General features: G+C 41.2%; 1 protein-coding gene across 2 annotated transcripts in view; it reads right to left on the bottom strand.

Moving 5' to 3' along the window:
- Positions 1–426: 426 nt before the first annotated feature.
- The window catches only part of LOC133005356 (protein PHTF2-like), a 32,498-nt gene continuing 13,587 nt past the window's right edge, over positions 427–19,337 (bottom strand). Inside the window, exons 4-21 of one of the 2 annotated variants that reach the window (XM_061075016.1) lie at positions 13,868–13,924; positions 10,325–10,394; positions 9,608–9,766; positions 9,180–9,345; positions 7,567–7,731; positions 6,219–6,441; positions 5,972–6,118; positions 5,724–5,880; positions 5,556–5,623; positions 5,245–5,373; positions 4,986–5,071; positions 4,647–4,839; positions 4,430–4,561; positions 4,255–4,341; positions 3,820–3,975; positions 3,644–3,739; positions 3,430–3,555; positions 427–2,856 (exon numbers count right to left, since the gene is read on the bottom strand). In XM_061075016.1, coding sequence (XP_060930999.1) covers positions 2,836–2,856; positions 3,430–3,555; positions 3,644–3,739; positions 3,820–3,975; positions 4,255–4,341; positions 4,430–4,561; positions 4,647–4,839; positions 4,986–5,071; positions 5,245–5,373; positions 5,556–5,623; positions 5,724–5,880; positions 5,972–6,118; positions 6,219–6,441; positions 7,567–7,731; positions 9,180–9,345; positions 9,608–9,766; positions 10,325–10,394; positions 13,868–13,924 — 2,238 coding nt within the window. In that variant the 3' untranslated portion in view covers positions 427–2,835. The remainder of the gene's footprint in view (positions 2,857–3,429; positions 3,556–3,643; positions 3,740–3,819; positions 3,976–4,254; positions 4,342–4,429; positions 4,562–4,646; positions 4,840–4,985; positions 5,072–5,244; positions 5,374–5,555; positions 5,624–5,723; positions 5,881–5,971; positions 6,119–6,218; positions 6,442–7,566; positions 7,732–9,179; positions 9,346–9,607; positions 9,767–10,324; positions 10,395–13,867; positions 13,925–19,337) is intronic. The other variant, XM_061075025.1, reaches the window with a different exon arrangement.

The following is a 19,337-nucleotide window of genomic DNA, read 5'->3' as shown; positions in this document are numbered from 1 at the left end:
CTGCTGTGTTTTCTTTTCTAGATTTTTGGCTCCAACACGTCACTGCTGTTTTTCTTTCTAGATTTTGGCTGCCACACTTTGCTGTGTTTTCTTAATCTCGATTTAGCCTGAAACGCTAAACTGCTGTGTTCTTTTCTAGATTTTGCCTGAAATGCTTAACGTCTATTTTCTTTTCTAGATATTGGCCAGAACAATTTTTTCTTATATACAACTACATTTTACATTTAAACATTCTCAACAAAGATTAACAAATAAACAGCTTTAACTTTCTCTGGTTTACTGAAGTAAACTCTACCATGTGCTGCCAGGACTTACTACTGTAAAGATGGAAGAAGCTGCACAGGGTCAAATAAGTCTACCGTAACTGCGAGACAAAGTGTGCATGTTTCATGATTGGATTTTTTTTAACTGAAAAACAACAAGTCATTAGTGAGTCAACAACTGTTTCTTTTATTTTTCTTATAAAAAATGTAGACCTTGTGGACAGACCGGTTCACAAAAAAAATCTTCTGTTCAGGTAAACAGAATCACAACAGCTTTTTTTTTTTTACCTAGATTCCTTTCATACACACAAGTCAAACTTCTTTGTTCCTTAAAAACATGGCAAAACATGTATCGTTTCAACAAGCATGAGGGACAAACAATCTTAACAAAATAAAAAGTGAGAGAACAAAGAGTGAAAGGTCAAAAAGAAAACAAAAATACAACTTGAATTTCCAAAGGGAAACAGATTTTAAAGCATAAAGCTGCAAATACATTCTTTCTTTTCCCCCAGAGAATAAGAAAAACAAACAATAAGCACTTTGGTCTTCCTCCTCAAACACACTGAAGATAACTATGCTAGCATTGTAACGAGTGACGTTAGTTTCAGTTAGCAACGTGCTAACCCATTAACTGAGGCAACAATTTACGTCAGCATTAAAATCACGTGAGATACTTTCTGCGAGCATGACAACTTCACGTACCATGTAGAATGAACTTCAACAGCCATGTGAATATTAACATCGCAGCTAGCCTTCACTTGAATAGCAAATGCAAACTGTGTCAAGCAGGTGAGGTACAAAAAAAATCTCCAACATTGAGACGAGATGAAACCTATTTTTCTTCCGTTTTAAAAATATGTTTTGCTTTTCCTAAAGTGCATTTCTTCAATCACGCTCTTGTTTTAACTGCAGGGGATGGAGCCGGGCAGAGGATGAACGTCTCATGCAAATATGAATGTCCCATTTTAATTTAAGAAATAATCAAATTGACTGAGATACAAACAAATCAGATTGTCCCAAAATGTTGGCCGCAGACGGAATAAGTTCTCGAGCTAAAACTCTTTGTGAAGTTGTTAGAATTTTTCATCATTTGTCAACAAGAGTGAGAAATTACAGTAAAACGGCAACAGCCAAAACAAAAGCTGTTTTGTAAAGAGCCAAGTTTCAATATTTGAATCAACAGGCTGGTTATTCCAATTATGTTTTTATATTTTACAATATAATTTCTCCTTGTAGAACAGTGGATGTCCAAAAATCAGAGTCACTTGAGAAAAGAATCTGGGGAAAAGGCAGCTGATAATTGTCTATATAAAATAAAAACCACAAATTTCAGTCAGGAAGTTAATATGCAGCATAGGATTAATTTGAGCAGGAGTTAAAAAAAAAAAAGCTAGAGGTAAACAACCGTCAAACTCCACTTAAGAAGCTATTTGGAAGCTCGTTCATTACCTGCACATTGTACCAAACTGTGTATGAAAATAACCTGAACTACATCAGATCAGTTATTACCTTCATATGTTGCTGGAAATACTGTCCAAGGAAAAAAGTAAACAAATACAAAAGGGTATTTGATTGGGTTAAACTTGCTGCAGTGAAGAGACCTTCAGCAAACCCTCGACTGTGTTAATACGTTTTTCAGTCTCGCTCCAGAGTCGATGTCCCCGACTCCACATGTTGTTATTTCCATTAACTGGATGATTGTGTCTTTGCAGTGCCGACGTCGGCTGCTTTTTCAAAGTAAGAACAAAACCAGGAACAATTTTCTCAGGTAAGTCGGCAAAAACAAACAAAAACTTGACATACCAAACAATTCTGTTAACATCCAATACTGTTGTATGCTTTGAAATCCGGGAACTGGTTTAAACAGTGAACACAGAACAGTTGTGGATAAATTGTTCAGATACAGAGGAAATTAAAAAAAACTGACAATTCTTACATTCTTGTCAGAATACCAGGTTTTAAATTTGTAGTTTAGGATAATTAAGAGTAACTTTAATTGTAGTTTGATCTTGGTAAACACTGAGGTTTTATTTACTACATCGGTTGTCGTCTAAGAGATTGTCCGTGTATTTAAACTTTAGAAAGTCAACTGAGAAGAAAACCACTGGACTAGTATTTTAAAAAACGGATTTTAAGGTCATAACAGAGCTTCAAGTTTCGCTTTGAAACTCACTCAACATAAATAACTTTCAGCAAATAAAACACAAAAAAATGACAATACAAAGATTTTCGCCCGTTCGGCAGTTCAAAACTTAACCTTCAAATTTGCAAATAAGCTGAAATGAAAACTGCAGCGGAGAACCTAAACTATCACAATAACAACAATAATAATTTATGCTTATAATACTTTGTGTTGACAGGTAAAATAATATAGCATCGTCTTGTGCGATAAAACACAAAAAAATGGAAACAAACTAGAATTCAAAGAAACCCTAAGTAAAAACACTGAGTGGGTAAATAAATAGTTTGTGAATTGCACAAAGTGAGAACGTTGACGGTCAGAGCTCCGATATGTTGAGACTGACGCTCAGTCTTTCAGTCAGTGACGTCGACCCTCCTCCTCCTCTCTCTGTCACGATTTGATCTTCCACAGCTGTCAACACAAACAAACAAACAAACAAACACGCTGTTAGGCTTCAAACGACAAACAGGAGGAGATAAAGCCAAAAAAACTGTTTGTAAGAATTAACTTCAAGCGCTGAAGTTAATTTAATACCAAACTAAATTCAGAGAGAACATATAAGAACTTTAAATACTATAATCAATAGTTTACAGGTAAGTTTGGTGTACAATTGTCATGATTGGCTGGTTGCTCAAACAGACCAGTGTCCAGCCAATCACATAACTGGATCCACTGTGTGATTGATGACACTTTCCATCAGTAAAGCCTTAGCCGTCACATTTTTGTATATTTTCAGATTAAAACTTTCATTGGACCGTGGGGGAAAGTTTCTATTCATATCAAATGATAAAGTCTCCAGCAGAGGGCGCTCACTACATTGTAAGTGATGCTACAATGTTTGAAAATTGTTTATCGTGTCAAATTTGGTGGATTTGTGTGAAAAGCATTGACATAGGATTCCTGAATCCCTGTATTTCACTGACCAGTGGAACTAATGGGTTGAACTAGTGACTGTGTAGAACAGTGAGGTGAACACACACTGACCTTCAGGTTAAATCCTAACAGGTCGGAGATGACCCCTGACACGGCCGACAGGATGACCACCTGCGTGATGTTGTAGAGCAGAGGGTTCATGGTCAACCCGTACAACCTGAACGGAGTATCCAGCTCCTGCACACAGACACATGAGTTAGGTTATTAAACATTTATGTATTAGATGTTTGTAGAAGTGTCTTAGTAGAGTTATGAGTCCCTTTACCTTGAGTAGTTTAGTAGCCAGCTTTAACACATTGTTGACCAGAGTCAGCTCCTCTTTCTTGTTTGGCTTCTTCTCCATCTTCAGGTACAGGTTGATCTGTCAAATGGAACAACGTTTAAAACACACGTCTGCTGTGTGTTCATGTGTGTGTGTTTTCTGTGTGTGTGTGTTGGTACCTGTTCAGTGAGCAGGATGGAGGTGTTGCTGTACTTCTTGCTGGTCTCCGAGCCCAGCGTGACGAACCGGAGCAGGAACAGAGACAGACTGGAGCACCAGATCACCAGCTCCCAGTTATAGTGACACTCCAGGAACGTCCCGTGGACGTGGAGCAACTGAACGCAGAGAGATAACAACATTATTCAGTATTTAGACAAACTTAGAACCACTATTTAATGCTCCAGTCTACATCAACACTGAAGCTACATTCATTTGACTTGAATGTGCAGTGAAATCCAGATACAGCCTCTAGTGGTCAGGAGGAACTCACAGAAACAGTGTTGCATTTTGAGGTTTGTCGTTACATAATGTAATGAGCTCATGAATATAAACTAAGCATTGATAAGCTTATTATTAAAATGTGGACATAATCAGTTACAGTATAAGTTAAATACCTGAGCACAGCAGATGAAGACGACAGACAGAGTGAGCAGGAAGGCTGAGGACACGATCACGTCCACGGAGCGCTGAGGACCCCGTCTCTGCACAGAGTTACTCACCATGTGAATACTGAACTCAAATCACCAAGCACAGCTACTGAACCTTTCATTGGAGGTGGGGGTGTGGTACCTTGAGGTAAGAGCGCAGCGACAGCCACATCTTGATGTTCTGAACTTTCTTCAGCCTGAAATGAGGAACCTCGGACTTCCTGGCTCTGCGGGCTGACGTCAGGTGACCAAACAGCTTAGCGAACAGGAGCCTCTGAAACAACAAGTTGACGGTTCAGACTCAAGAATCTAACTCGGCTCTTTGGTTGAGCTGCACATTTAGAATGTGATGACCTCACCTGTTTGTACGTCCTCTCTGCTACGCTGAGCAGGAAGAAGAAGAGCCACGTGAGGCAAACACGCACCAGGAAGCTCAGCGTTACCATGGTGATGACCATGGCGTCTGATCCAGACCCGCCCCCCAGTGCCACAGACAGAAGCTCATTGGCTGAGAGCGTGGTCAGCTGATCAAAGTCTCGGTACTGAGCCAGCCTGAAGGAGAAGCCAAACACTGACGTGAGTAACGTGTTCATGTTTCTTTTACCTTTTTATAACTGATCAAATAATGAAAATGTGTAATCTGTAGTGGCTAAATTAAAAATATATTTAGGAGTTATTTAATGTTTTGTCATATTAACCTGTATGCAAACGGTGTGAGGCCAAGTGTCACTGAGACCAGGTTCCCAAACACCTGGTAACCAATACCAGGAGTGAAGAGATTCACCTGTGGACAAGAATCACAAACAATGTGTTTAATGTCAATATGTTTTTAACCCTTCTTTTCCTCAGTTTTCAGATGTGAAGGTTTTATTGGTGCAAGACAACAGAGCATCGGGGATAATAGAATTTGTACTTGTAGAAAATAGTCACTTTGAAGTCAGAATCCCAATCACTCACCTTGTTCATGATCATGCCGCTGATCTCCAGGACGGACATGTCGGCCTTCTTACAGTCGTTTCCCTCCCACACGATAGCGCTCACTCTCTCCAGGCCGGGGTTGGAGCTGTGCAGCCACGGAACGTGACCCTAAAGAGAAACACACACACAAAACTTCAGTCAGCACATTAACACAAACCTCACTGTTTTACCCCGGAACATTTAATACTCTAACAGTTATACTTAAATATGATCTAAAGTAACTCAGTTAACGATGAAGACAGATATCTGACTTCTATTAATATGTAAAACAGAATGTGAAGTTCACAGACCTGATGGAAAGGGTCGTCTCTGTATTCCTTCTTAGCAGGAGGGCACACGGGTGTTCCTCCTTCTCCCTCTGAACAAACACCAGCCAAAGAGTGTTACTTTCAATACACGCATCTTTGAGAATATTAAATGAGCAACTTGTTTTCTCTCTGCAGATGTTTTCCTCTGACCTGTTTCTGATGTACACGAGGATCTGCACTCGGCACAGTGCAGGAAGTCTTCCCACATCAGGTCCTCCGTCTCCGACTCGTGTCGAGTGCTCTCTGAGTCCTGAGTCCTCAGACTGGAACATCTGGAGCTGCAGCTGGTGCCGGACTTGGGGACGTCCTGACACAAGACGAGACAGATTGTTGCCTTAACGTCCCTTTCTTCTTTGACAAATATAAAATAAACTAATATAAAAGATTTGTGTGTTTACCTCCACAGCGTAGTGTTTCTTGTAGTGGTGAGTGCTCTTGCGGTTTCTGAGCGTACAGTCACTGTTCATTCTTTCAACCCCCCTGCGGAGGGCGCTGTAGGAGGCCTCGGGGTCCTCCTCGCTGGACGCCTCATCTGATGCTGGCTCCTGTAACACACAACACATCAGCCACTAACAGGAGGGCTCCGGTCGTCTAGACCTGAATCTATTCATCAACAGTAAATTCAATGACGGGTTGATGGATGACCTTGTTGCCGCTGGGCAGCATCAGACCCGTGGTGCGAGCTGCGTGAGGCGGCGGGACGAGAGAGTTCCAGCTCGGCTCGTCTGCCCTGTTCAACAAATCACATCGCTGCTCGTGGAGCTGAAGCCCCTCCTCCGAGCTGCGATTGGTCACACGACCGTCCAGCGACACGTAGCCGTTATCCGTCTCGGTAGATTTGTCGATGGAGAGCTTGGACTTCTTAGATCTTTAGGAGGAAATGAAGGGAGGAGAAGAAAAGACGAGTAGAGAGGTAGATGAAGAAACACGATCGGATTTGAGGGACTGCAGGATCACAGAAGCTGAGTCTCAGAAGCAAACATGCAGTGGAGCGGGATGCATTCAACACTATGGAACATTCATTCAAAATGAACAACGAGACACTGAATAAATTAAAGAATTAGCAAAGTACTGTAAACATGCAAAACCTGTCAAATTAGTAACTCAGGTGCAGTCTGACTTTTTCTCACGAATAGAGATTTGAAATAAAGTAAAAAAAAAAAGAAGGAAGAGAGTGAGTGAATCAGTGGCTTGGTAAATGGACGACAGAAGAAAATGAACTGATGGTGGAGTAGTTGTCTTCAACTCAGCTCGGAAGTGAGTGTGACAGACGATCAATGAATGAAATAAATGAAGAGACTGAATCAGGAGTTGGTTTGGAGGCTTCACATGTTCCACACTGTTGCTGGAAGCTGATCAGAGCAGAAGCACATGGGGAAGCAGCACATGGTCACATTTCTCTGGAAGAATTCAGTCGTTTCATTGGACAACTAATCTCTGAAACTACTGTTGATTTATTGGTATCAATTTTCAATTTAAGAGTCATGACCCCTTCTGCTTCTTTCAAATATAGCTTGTCCAGCATTTATATTTAAATTAGCTGCAAAGTCTCCTTGTTCCCACTTAAGATGGAGATGTTGCTTTTATTAATCTTTTGATACGAAAAGAATCAACTGGCAGCTCAAGACATTTTCTCTTCATATGAATTTGTCGAATACTATTTACATTTGGTGAGCAGGTCAATCGTTGAATCCATCTCCAGGAGGATAGAAGTTCACAGTGCGACAGGAGAGGAGGTGACGTTGCAGCTAAAGAAGCTCCGGTTAGATCCGAGTCAGGGCAGGGATTCAGGCTTTTATTTAAAAAAAACTAAATTTAATTTTTTGAGTTTGAATACAGATTTTGAGATGAATTTACATTATTTGCTTGTACACATATTGAATCGGTCTTTTAGGATTAAGGGCCAGTATTCCTCTTGATGATTTTGAGCCTGAAGCCCGACCCCGCCTTGGTATATCGTCGTGTAGGAAGACGGGAAACGAGAAATACACACCCAGCTTTACAGATATCATGCCAGAAATCTTGGAAGAGAGTGCCCAGGCTGTATGTGGGGCTGCTGGCTGAGTGGGAGTGTGGCGCCCCCTCCTGTGTGTTATCGGTAGTGCTAGACCCATCGCCTTCCCTATGCACCTCCATCTGAGATGCCTTCCTCAACTTCCTTCAGTGTGGAAAGAGTAGAAGGTGGAGAGAGACTTAGAGCGGACGTGTCCACAGGGAACCAGACTGAACAGAGCAGTTTGAGATCCTGGGACCCAAATCTTCTTTTAGGTTTTTATTCTGTAAAAGTAGCCTTTTTCATAAAAGGTCAAATATAATAGTTTTATGGTTTTATATTTTCCAAACATTATTTGGTAAACATGGGCCACAACCTGTTTATTTATAAAACCATAAAATTTCCAAAATTTGCATGTCTATTTTTGCAGGATAAAAAAAAAAGTTTGATTTTGCAGAGTTGCTCCGAATCTCTCGCCACATCTCAAAATGTAACTGACAGAGGGGAGATGTGGGAGAGAACTTTTAGTTTTTTTTAATTTAAAGGCAGGAGGAAACCGGTTATTCTGGAATGGTTTTCAAAGATCATTGGTCAGAGAAAAATACAATAACTGGTTTTGATTCATGAGATCAAAGTAGCTTATTTGAGAAACAGGTGGTCAGCCAAGTTATTTCCTTAAAAACGGAATGGAAAGGAACTCGTGGAAAATGTAAAGAGTGAAATTTGGGATTGTAAATGTGATTCCTGCCCAGAAACGGATTTGTCAATGAGATGAAACGTCTAAAACAGCTGAACGAGGAGAATAGACAGATACAGAGAAACATTCAGAGGAACAGAATCATCTTTGTGTGAAATAAATGTGGTAACTCATAATCAAGAAATAATCCTGAATGGAAGGAGATCAACTAAAACCTCCCATCGTCCAATTTTCTTCCCTGAAAATTGCCTTCGAGTTTTTTCAGAAAAAGCAGCCGCACACTGACAAGCTTCAAACCAACAAAAACACAACCTGCAAATCTCAACACTTCAAAAACACACAAAGTAAAAACAAACTACTTTCTACTTTCACACGGTGAATCACTTTGTTCTTTATCAGGGAGAAGTTTCAGCTGTCGGTCAAATGTCTCGTCCCATTTGCTGCTTTGCGTTTGAATCAGATCAGATGTGGGAATGAAATTGATGCTGGATTATAAATGAAGTCGTTGATTTGACTGAAACCTTCTCCGTGATAAACTCATTTAGATTTTGAGTGGGAGAAGCTGACGGAGGAGTCGGCAAATAGCAAACGACAAAGACAACAAAACACTGTTTCCACACCTTTCCTCCTCCACTCTCTGTCTCATGCTGTATTATCTTCACCCCCCCCTTGCTCTGTCTCTTCTTGTGTCTCCCTTCTCTCTGTGTGCAGTGTCCTCTGTATCCTACATGACTCATCCATTACTACCTCTCTCTATATTGTCATCTTCTTGGTTTCACCTGAAGCTTCCCTCCCTCTCTCTCTCCCTCGCTTTAAATCCTCATTTGCTTGACCTCCCCTCCTCTGTATCATTTCTGTCTATCCTCTAACTTCCTTTCCTCATCAGTATTACCTCTTTTCCTCCCCCCGTGCGTACCTGCGTCTCTTCCCCCCACTGCTGGAGGCGGGCTTCGGTGTCCTGGTGGAGACGATCTGACAGTGGACGGTGCCGAGCAGCAGCATGAGCCAGATGGCTCCGAACACCTCGGTGGTCGGTATCCCATGAGGCTGAGGGATGGACACATACAGGGCTGCTGCTGCCACTGTCGGAGAGAGACACGTGTTGTTACAACTTTATCAACAGCAAGTAAACAAAGGCGTCCCTGTTGTTGTGTGTACACAGATTTGTACTCAAAAACTACTAAATATATTTCCAGGAAACATGGTAGTGGGATGGGAGTGGGAAAAAGCTACAGACGCTGAATTTGTATTCTCTTTTATAACTTTGTGAGATAGGGACCACTGCAATATTTGTTTTTTGTGTGAAAATAAGAAACAGACATTGTCTTCTCTTAACAGACTTACGTTGCAGTAAATAAAGAGCCAACAGTAAAAGATAAATGGCTCTGGACGTGACCTGGATCCACCAGCGGTAAAAGAACGGGAAGAAGACGACCCGGACGAGGCCTTTCCTGGTCAGCGACGTCCACGGGCTCTCGGGTTTGGCCTTGGCAAACGCCGACCCTGGGGAGGAAGAGATTAAAACACACACTCAGTTTAATGAGAAGGGGTAATTAAGGTCAACGACTCTGTGGTGAGAAGAAAACTCATCAAGTAATTCATCCTGGAGTCAAATCGGAGCCGTGCGTTTTCTTTTCATCTTTTACTTCCTCCTTCTCTGATTCCTTGTCTAACCCTTTTGTCTTTTTTAATCTCTGGATCTTTCTCCACATCCATCATCCATATCCGTCTCATCTACTCTCTTCCTTCGTTTCTTTGTTGATTATCTCTCTCTTCCTGTGCAATGAAATAACAATGAGGAGGAATTTGACTGATCCGATGAATAATTGAACGTGTGATGAATATGAGACTGAGAGACGAAGAGATGAGAGCTGAGATAGAGGGATGAGGACGGCGGAGGCAGAGATGAAGAGGGACAGGAGGTTGGCACGGCAACACCGGCATCTCAGGATCATGTGCGTTACGTTAATGTGATGTTGTGAGATGATTTTAGTTTCAGCGGGGCTGTGATTATCCTGATAGATACTGACACACAGACACACACAGAAACACTTTTCTCACCTCTGACCAAGTCCACGTCGATAAGATCTGGTTTGACATGTCCCGTCTTCTTTGGCTTGTTCCTCAAGCCCTGAAGGGGGAGACAGAGAGTCAGAGTTAATGACAGACAAAATAAAATGATTATCTCTCTCTCTCTCTTTTAAACACACAAGCACACACATACACTTCTCTCTTCTCGCCATCTTAAACATCAAGTCTCCACAAGGAAATAAAACAAGCCCACACACGTCTACAGTAATTCTACTGCAGCAGGCTTCTTGTGCACTTTGTAAGAACACACACACATTCATCAAGTGTTTGAGGAGACACACCGTGCACTCACACAGCTACTGGCTCTACTCGCTATTAAACAGCAGATTTACTAACAGATCATTCTCTATGTTTTCGCCCGAGTTCTTCACTGTGACGGACTGATTCCGTCTGAATGTTTGACTTCTTTCGCTAGTTTACGTGTGTGGATGAATTCACATTGTCCTTCATCCCAGAGAGGTTCAGGGTTATAGCTCCCCTGTGGCACGTTCACTTCCTGTGGCTTCCGTGCACTTCCTCCTCTGACGCAGTCGCTATATCGGAGTGTGTGCGAGGAGAGAAACTGCTCAGTCAGCTTTGATGACGAACTGGACTAAAATGTTACCATTGATTATAAATGCTGGAAATTAAATGTGTAGGGTTTGTATGAGAGCCTCTGTGTAAGATAATATAAACAAACATGGTTTCATTAGTGTGTGTGTGTGTGTGTGTTTTCAACCACTTTGATCTATAAAATATGTGGCCGGTCATATTTTCACCTTTACTTTGTTCTTTTTCTACATTGATCTCTCAAGATGAAAACATTTTTTTTTTTAATACTCTAAAGCCCAATGCAGTTTTAACAGTCATTCCAGAGAGTGGATACGCAAACGTTACAAAACCTGAATCAGAGACGAACAATCATAACAAAAAATGTCAAAGCTTTGAAAGCTCACATTTTAAGTGTGTGTGAGTCATGTTGAATAAAGTGCAGATGAAACACACTTGAATGAGACGTCCTCATGCTAATGTTTACATTCAGACCAGTCAAGTTCTCTCTTATCACTCAATGGTCTTATACTGAGGCTGGATGGAGGCTTTTATCTGTGAACTACATGAGCTGATACGCTCTGTGTGTGCTTGTGCGTGAGTTAGTGTGTGAGACGATCGATAGCTTCCTCCTGGCAGTAGTTTTACAACAGCAATAAAGTCTGTTTCTCCTTTTCTCTTATCTCGGTTCAATCCATCATGGTATCTGTATAAACTAGTTTTTCCTGCAGTTACACACTACGTTACCGTATCGAACGACAACCTGTATGAATTCCAAAGACAGATTCCAAGATATAAGGTTTGTTTTATTTTCTGCTTTATATTTTCTTCAAAAAAAAGGTGCTGTCGGGATTATTTTCAGTGATATTTGTCTTCACTTGAACAACTGAAATAGCACATTAATGTATTTTAAACTAAACCTAGACGAATATGCTGTAGTTTTCTAATTGCAGCAGCAGATGGAGACTGGTTTTCCTCTGCAGAGTTATATATATTGTTGATTTTGTAAATTTGGGTTATTTGTGGTAATTTAAAAAAGCGAGATTGACAATGAACCCAAGTGTGAAGTTTTCTGGAGAAACAGGACTCAGAGTTTTAGTCACACGATGGAATAAAGGTGTCTTATTTGTTTTTGCAAAGTCAGATCAGAGGGGGGAAAACTCAAAATCCTATTGGTCTCCTATTGAGTATATTCACAAGTTCACTGTAAATAACTTCACTGTAAACAACCCTGTTATTATATACCAATTAAACTTACACAGACTATGAGCAGAGTTCATTTGCAGATGTACGAATCTACAAAGAAGAACAGTAAACACCACCTCTTACTCCTGAGATCTTTTTCTGTTTTTATGAGCCCATAAACAGGATAATTAACACTTCATAGATGTGAAGAGAGCGACAGAGAGAGAGAGAGATAGAGAGAACCAGATAAATGGAACAGGTTGTCCAACTGGGGACAAAAGCTGTGACCCTATTTTGGAAAAGGATGATGGGAGTTGAGGGAAAGTGTGTGTGTGAGGGAGTGAGAGTGTGTGTGGACTTTGAGCTCATTAAAGAGAGAGTCTCTCAGCTCTGTTTACAGGACAAGAGGTGAGGTACGAGGAACAGACGGAGGTAGAAGCGGAGTAGAAACCTCTTGTTGCCAAAGCAACATACATAGATGTAAACTCAGTTTTATATCTCCTGCCAGTATGAGTAGCTTTAAATAAGTAACTTTAAAAGTACATCCTGCCCTGAAGATACTATCTGAAGCTTCATGAGCTTTTGCAGCATCACCTCATAAACCCTGGATGTAAGAGAAGCTCCCCAATGTTTTTTTAGAAGGGAGCGATGAGGATGTCCTCTTAAAGGGTCGAAGGTGAAGAGGCTTTAATTACCACGACTAAGGACTAGTAGGGAATCGCTTCGAGGCATATAAACACACACACAGACACAAAAAGAAAAGTGTCCCATTAACCTTGTAAATGAGGCCACAAAGTAAAATTATGAAGCAGTGCAAAAAAAGGTCAACCACAAATGGTCCAGTTAGTATCGACCACATGGATCTCACAGGACCAGGATCCTGACTCCTCTTGTTAAATTAAGTGTGTGGATTTTAAAGGCCTGGCTGAATATTTTGCAGAGGAACTCTAATTCACAAAGTCAGTTTACGTATCAGCATTCAACAAAGTAATGGGATGTTATGTTAAAGGTGTTAAATTATGTGGTGAGTTGAAATCTGATCGACAACCTCCAGTGATGTCGAGTTTAACAGAATCTCTCTGGCCCTTTCCTTGTCCGATTGTGCCGAGCAGCTCAAGGCTACAAAAGACACTGCTTTATTAAATCCATACTTTCCTTGGTCTGATTGTCATGTGGATAATGTAGGTGGCAGGATTATGTTTATATTTAAGTGAAAAGATGCATCTCTAGTTCTGCTGCATTTATTTGGATAATTTTGTCGTTTCGGTGTTGGCACTAAACACTTCTAGAAAACACAGCTACAGTGTGAACGCGGAGTGAAGTTAACACACACACACACACAGGACTCGACATAGCAACTGAACTGTGCGATCAAATCAACCACAGTCTAGTGATCTACAGCATGGGTGAGCAGACGTGCACTGCGGGGCGACAGGAGCGAAGACCTCCTCCCGCTGAATACTCACCAGAGATATAAACTGCAGAGGGGAAGGAGGGGAGGAAGAAGGGATGAGGTGGAGGTGAAGAGAAGAGAGACGGGGAGGTGACACCCAGCCAGGCAGGCAGAGAGGAAAGAGTTAAAAAATAAATAAAGAAAACACTGGAATAGAACTGGCGGTGTGATGAAAGTCAATGGCAACAGATAAAAAGGAGGAAGAGACAGGACGATAGAGGAAAGTAAGACAAAGAAAGACAAGACATGTTGAATAAGTAGGAAGAAAAGTCAAACAGGGAAATGAAAAACAGAGAGAGAGAGAGAGAGAGAAACATGGAGAAAACAAAGGATGGAAACAAACCTACCTTTATTTCTCTTTGTTCCACCGATTTCTCCCAAATCTGTTGGTCATAGGCGCCAATCTGAAAAAAGAAATACGAATTATAACTACAGAGAGAAGAGCTTCAGCAAACAGAGCAGACCAGAGGGTTCAGTTAATATACGACATCTTGTGCACATGTCAGCTCATATTTTTGATAAGAGGAAGACAAATTAATGAACTTAACCACAACACGTGTTTTGCAGACGCACAGCAAACTGAAGTTTCCCCAAAAAACGTTCACATCCCTGAGCAGTGACGCAGTAAACAGAGCTCAGTTTCTCATGTGAAGGAGCAATAAAAAAAAAAAGAAAAGTAGATAAGTAGATCTACAAACTACTCCTCCTGTTAAAAAAGTACACAAGTCATCAGAACACTACATTCTTCTTACTTGAATTATTTATCAGCGTTGTTAGCACAGACTCAAACTGGTAGATAATGGCCCAATCAGCACAGCGTATGTTATTAACAAGGAAGTATTAGGAATATTGTTGATACTTAATAAAAGGGTTTTAACACAAGGTCTCTGTGAACCTATGAGGAGCTGCTGAGTGGATCACGCTGTCGTATAACAAACAGCACATTGTATTTACGAGTCTTCTTCTCTCTTAGTCACTCTTGACCTCGGTCTCTTTTCAAAACAAAGCTCTCTCTAACAAGATGAACATGTCCGGAAGCCGGAATTGATCAGTGTCACACACATCGTGAGAGAAGCATGCAGCAGGAGGAGAAAGTGTGTGTAAGTGGAACACACACACACACACACACACTTTCATCTGCTTTTTTAAACCAAACATTTTTCAGATAAACCTCGGCTCCGACCGTTGGACATGAAGAAGAAAAGGATTCTGGGTGTTGAACGTAAAGTTTTAGTTGCTTTTTCATAAAGTGAGAGTGTTTCAGACAAAGTGGATCGGCTGATGACGTGACCTCAGCAGATCAGTGTATTCATGCAAGTGAGTGTGTGTCTCTTAGGCATCGAGTCTGGGTCGCTGTATGAGCGGGCCAGTGGAAAGTCTGCATCTTTAATGAGACTTCATTAAAGATGGAGAGAGAGAGAGAGAGAGAAAGGTCAAAGATAAGGTAAGAACAGCATGAGGAGAGAGGGGAGGGGAGGAAGATGAGTGGAGGCTGGAGAGGAGCAGTTCATGTCACACTTTTCTGTCCAAACCCACAGTTTGTGTTGCACTGTCCCGGACACACGGTTATTTCTTGTTTTCCCCACTGTCACAAAATGAATCACATGAACAAAGCAGGCATGTTTTTATCTGAATGTCCGATCAGTCTTCAGAACAAAGTGTCTCTATGTAATGATCCTGAGCTCAAACTAATAATATCTGTACTTGTGTACACGCAAACACACACTCTGACATCCCAGAGTCAACAACCAGATACCAGTAAGGGAAGTGCGTCACACACATTTGTACTTTTACAATGCTTTGCTTTCATTTCTAAATCTTTTTTGAACTGGAGCCTGAAGCCAATGCAATTCAACTCGTTAAGGCTGACACTCTAAGGTTTGCAGGATACTTAATTCATACTTATCCAAATTGCATGCTTTTAAATCTAGAAATACCAGTTCATAACTGTTTTAATAAATTAAAGCAAAGCAGTATCACTGCTGACCTCACACGCTGCATTGAGGTAATGTAGAATACTCTTCTATGTATTTAGCTAAATAAAGTTCACATTATAATCATGTTAGGAGTCAAAAGTGGATCCTAAGGAACAACTGTCCTATTCAGAGCACTGGGGAACATTAAATCTGACGTGTGACTGACTTACTGTGTGACATTTGGGCTGACAGTTAATTTTCCACATCACTCAACCTATTAAAAACAAACGCAGACACACAAACACACTAACACACGCCTGTATGCCCACACACACAGGTTGGAGAGGATTCTGAGTACTAGCAGAGGACAGCCAGAGGCCAACATGACCAAGCTAAGAGCAAAGAGATAAAAGAGGATGAGGAGGAGAGGGTGAAGATTAGGAGGAAGGTGGGCATGGAAAGAGGAGTAATAACCAACACACACACACACACCTTGTTACATCATGGAGTAGTGAGGTCACTGAGATCGGACAGCGTGGAATTAACAGCACTGTAAATCCTCTTATCTTCACACACACACACACACACACACACACACACACACACACACACACACACACACACACACACACACACACACACACACACACACACACACACACACACACACACACACACACACACACACACACACACACACACACACACACACACACACACACACACACACACACACTCATCCTTGCAACACTTCTCAAAATAAGTTAATTCTTAGGCAACAAACACAAACTTCACGTTTTCCTCCTGCCTCTCACACATCATTTTCCTGTTCTAAATAAAAGATGAACTCAGCAGCTGCCAAGAGGTTAAATACTCTTGGTCCTGATCAAATGACACGTGAATCCGATTTCACAGAGAAAGATCACAGACGGACCTCAGCGATTTGAGAAGCAAATTAAGGGCCGAGTGTGCAACAGAAGGGAAGACGGTGACGAAGCCAAGTGTGCCGCTGCGGCAGTGCTCAGGGTCACCATGGCGACGGATGGAGGGACGATCCTGGCAGAGCGAGGGAGAGCAGGATTATGGCGACATAGCAGGGTTATATAAGAAGAGCCTCTGCAGTGGGGGGGTCCTTCACATGAACACAGACAGACACTTGTTTACAGAGAGACGGGGGTGCAGGTTTGAGCTGGTGTCTGCAGCACATAGACATAGAAGGGGTTTAACACATTAACACATATCAGCTGAGAGGAGTCCTCACTGCTCACTGATGTTGTTATAGATCAGCTGAGGCTCAAGTAGCATCTGGATCAAAGAGACTGAGGGAGTGTGTTGCCTTTTCCAGTACAAACCATTTACTCTGCATTAAATAAGACTTAGGGGACTTTAAAGCTGCTCTGATAACAGTGGATCAAACGACTATGTGAAATTTGAAAGGAGTCATTCATAGAGAAATATCCCAAATAGTTGAGTCAGCTCCATGTGTTGTGCTTGTCGTCTTTAAGCTCAGAGTTTAGGTTTTTAGACTGCAAAACGGTTGGACCCACGATGTTTCCTAATGAGTTGACTTTTCTTTCTGCCAACCAGTTCATCAACCACAGTGCTCTCCGCTCGGTTTCCCCCACCCCTTGTTTGTGAGAAACACCTTTTCAAATATGTTTGTCTAGGTGTGGCCAGTTTTGACACAATGATAAACCACCAGTGGAAACACAAAGACGTGTGTGCGAAAAAGGCTGCCTTCAGTTTCATAGTGATTTTAAAAAATATTTTTAAAATGAGACAAGGACTGAATCAACGAATAAATCAAATTAGAAAGTTTCACTCCAAATCTGTCATATTTCAACAAAGGATTTTAAAGAATCTTTCATTTTCACTGCCAATCAAAATCCTCAAGAGCCTGAAACTTTATTTTGAGACATTGTCTTTCACATGAAATTCAAAATTTCAACAGTAACTTCAGACAGTGTGGATGTCTATGCAAACACCCCCAACGCAAATAATAAAGAAATAATAGAGAAAATGCACGAGCGAAAGATCAAATAAAAGGAATTCAGGTCAGACAGCTGGTTGTGGCATGAGGATTAACCCCTCTGCTATGTTTTCAAGGAACCCTGGCAACAGAGGTGTTTCTGTAGAGTATGTGTTAGCTCTATTCTCAGCTCAAACAGGTGTGTGTGTGTCTGAAAGATAGAGAGAAAGAAAGAGACAGTGTGTGTGTGTGTGTGTGTGTGTGTGTGTGTGTAACTCCTTTCAGTAGCCACAGACACATACACAACATTTACCAAGGCAGGGTGAGATTTTCTCCCCCACACAGTTTAAGTGAGGTTCAGTGGAAAAACTGTGAAGATCAGTTTAGGGTAGCAATTGTGATTCAATTAATCAATCGATTATGTTGTATATGAAATATATTAATGTTTAAAATTCATGAGCCGAATCTGAAATATGCCATGAGTTAAACACCTATAGATCTTCTGTTAAACATGAAGGAAAAGCAGCATAACTATAACTAATAAAATAATTACATAGGACAGTTGCAGATTACCTAATCAACTGATTCAGCTTCAGATCATCACGTTCTACACAACATCTGATCATTAATACATTTCTTCGGGCTGTAGTCGATTAACTGATTTATGTTGCAGTGCCACACACCAGAATGGAGCTTGAAATGATGATGTGCATGAGAAAAACTTAAATTTCAGCTCAAACAGATTCTGCATCTGCACAGAATTAAAGCTAAACCCAAAGCTGTTGACAGACAGAACAAGGTCTTAAGAAATAACTCTAAGAGCCTTAAGTGAGACTTCCATGTACATCTGAAAAGAACATGGCAAAGAAGACGGAGGAGAAGCACCTGCAAAATCTAACTGAGGAGCTTAACGTCACGCTGCAGAAAGGAATGGACTCATGCAGGCAGCTGCAGTCAGCTGAGAGGGAGACGGCTCCTTATAAAGGGAGGGAAACAACCGACCAGCATGTCTTCAAATCCAAGTCCCTGGAGAGGGAGAGGGATGCTTTCCTCAAAGTGAATCCTAGCGATATCACTGGTGACTTGGAGGAAAGAGAGGAATGCAAATGGATGCAAATCAAATGGAACAACTGATAAGGAAAAGATCTGCATGCTGAAAGGAAACTAAGTGAGCAAGCTTCGCGAAAAAAGAAATCTTTAACATCAACAAGCAGCAACAAGATTCCAGCATCCGACAGAAGCCGACATGAAACCAAGTGGTGTCTTTCCCCGAAACTCCAGGAGCTGGAACAAAGAGATGTCAGACTATGATAAAGGGGCTCTGTATAATCTCTGGTAATTTATGTGTTGTGTTCTCAACTCTGAATATAGCCACGACCTCAAACAAGTCACATACACAGACTTCTGTAAAGTCATTAACATCCTCAGATCTCGCCCCTCGTATATATGAACTCTGTCACTCTTGTCTTAAAATAGGTCGCAGCTGAAACAACCTATAAGCTGATTATTATTAGTTTAACTTTTAAACCCATATCAGCTACATTCCAGCTTAGCAGATTATGGTTTCATGACACAGTGATCACAATGAGGCGGATTTATCTCCACAGGAAGTCGTTAGCCTGGAAACAGTCAAAAACAAGTTATTATAAGCACTTTTTGAAAGACACAGAGAACACTGAAGTAACTGGAATGGTTACCTCAGTGTTCTCTGTGAGTGACTTTGTGAATCAGTCTTTCAAAAAGTGCTTATAATAATAATAATTATTATTACATTGGAGATTAATTAACTTCTGTGTGGGCTGTTCACAGTATATGACACTTAGAAATAGTATCCTGTTATTCTTGGCAATCCTCACACCATAAACAAAATTGCACTTGACCAGCTGGTTGTACTGGGGTGGCAACAGAAAGGTCAGAGGTTATCTCAAAACT

The sequence above is a fragment of the Limanda limanda genome, chromosome 1, assembly GCF_963576545.1.
Source record: "Limanda limanda chromosome 1, fLimLim1.1, whole genome shotgun sequence".
Lineage (NCBI taxonomy): Eukaryota > Metazoa > Chordata > Actinopteri > Pleuronectiformes > Pleuronectidae > Limanda > Limanda limanda.
This window is presented reverse-complemented; position numbering and strand designations above follow the sequence as displayed.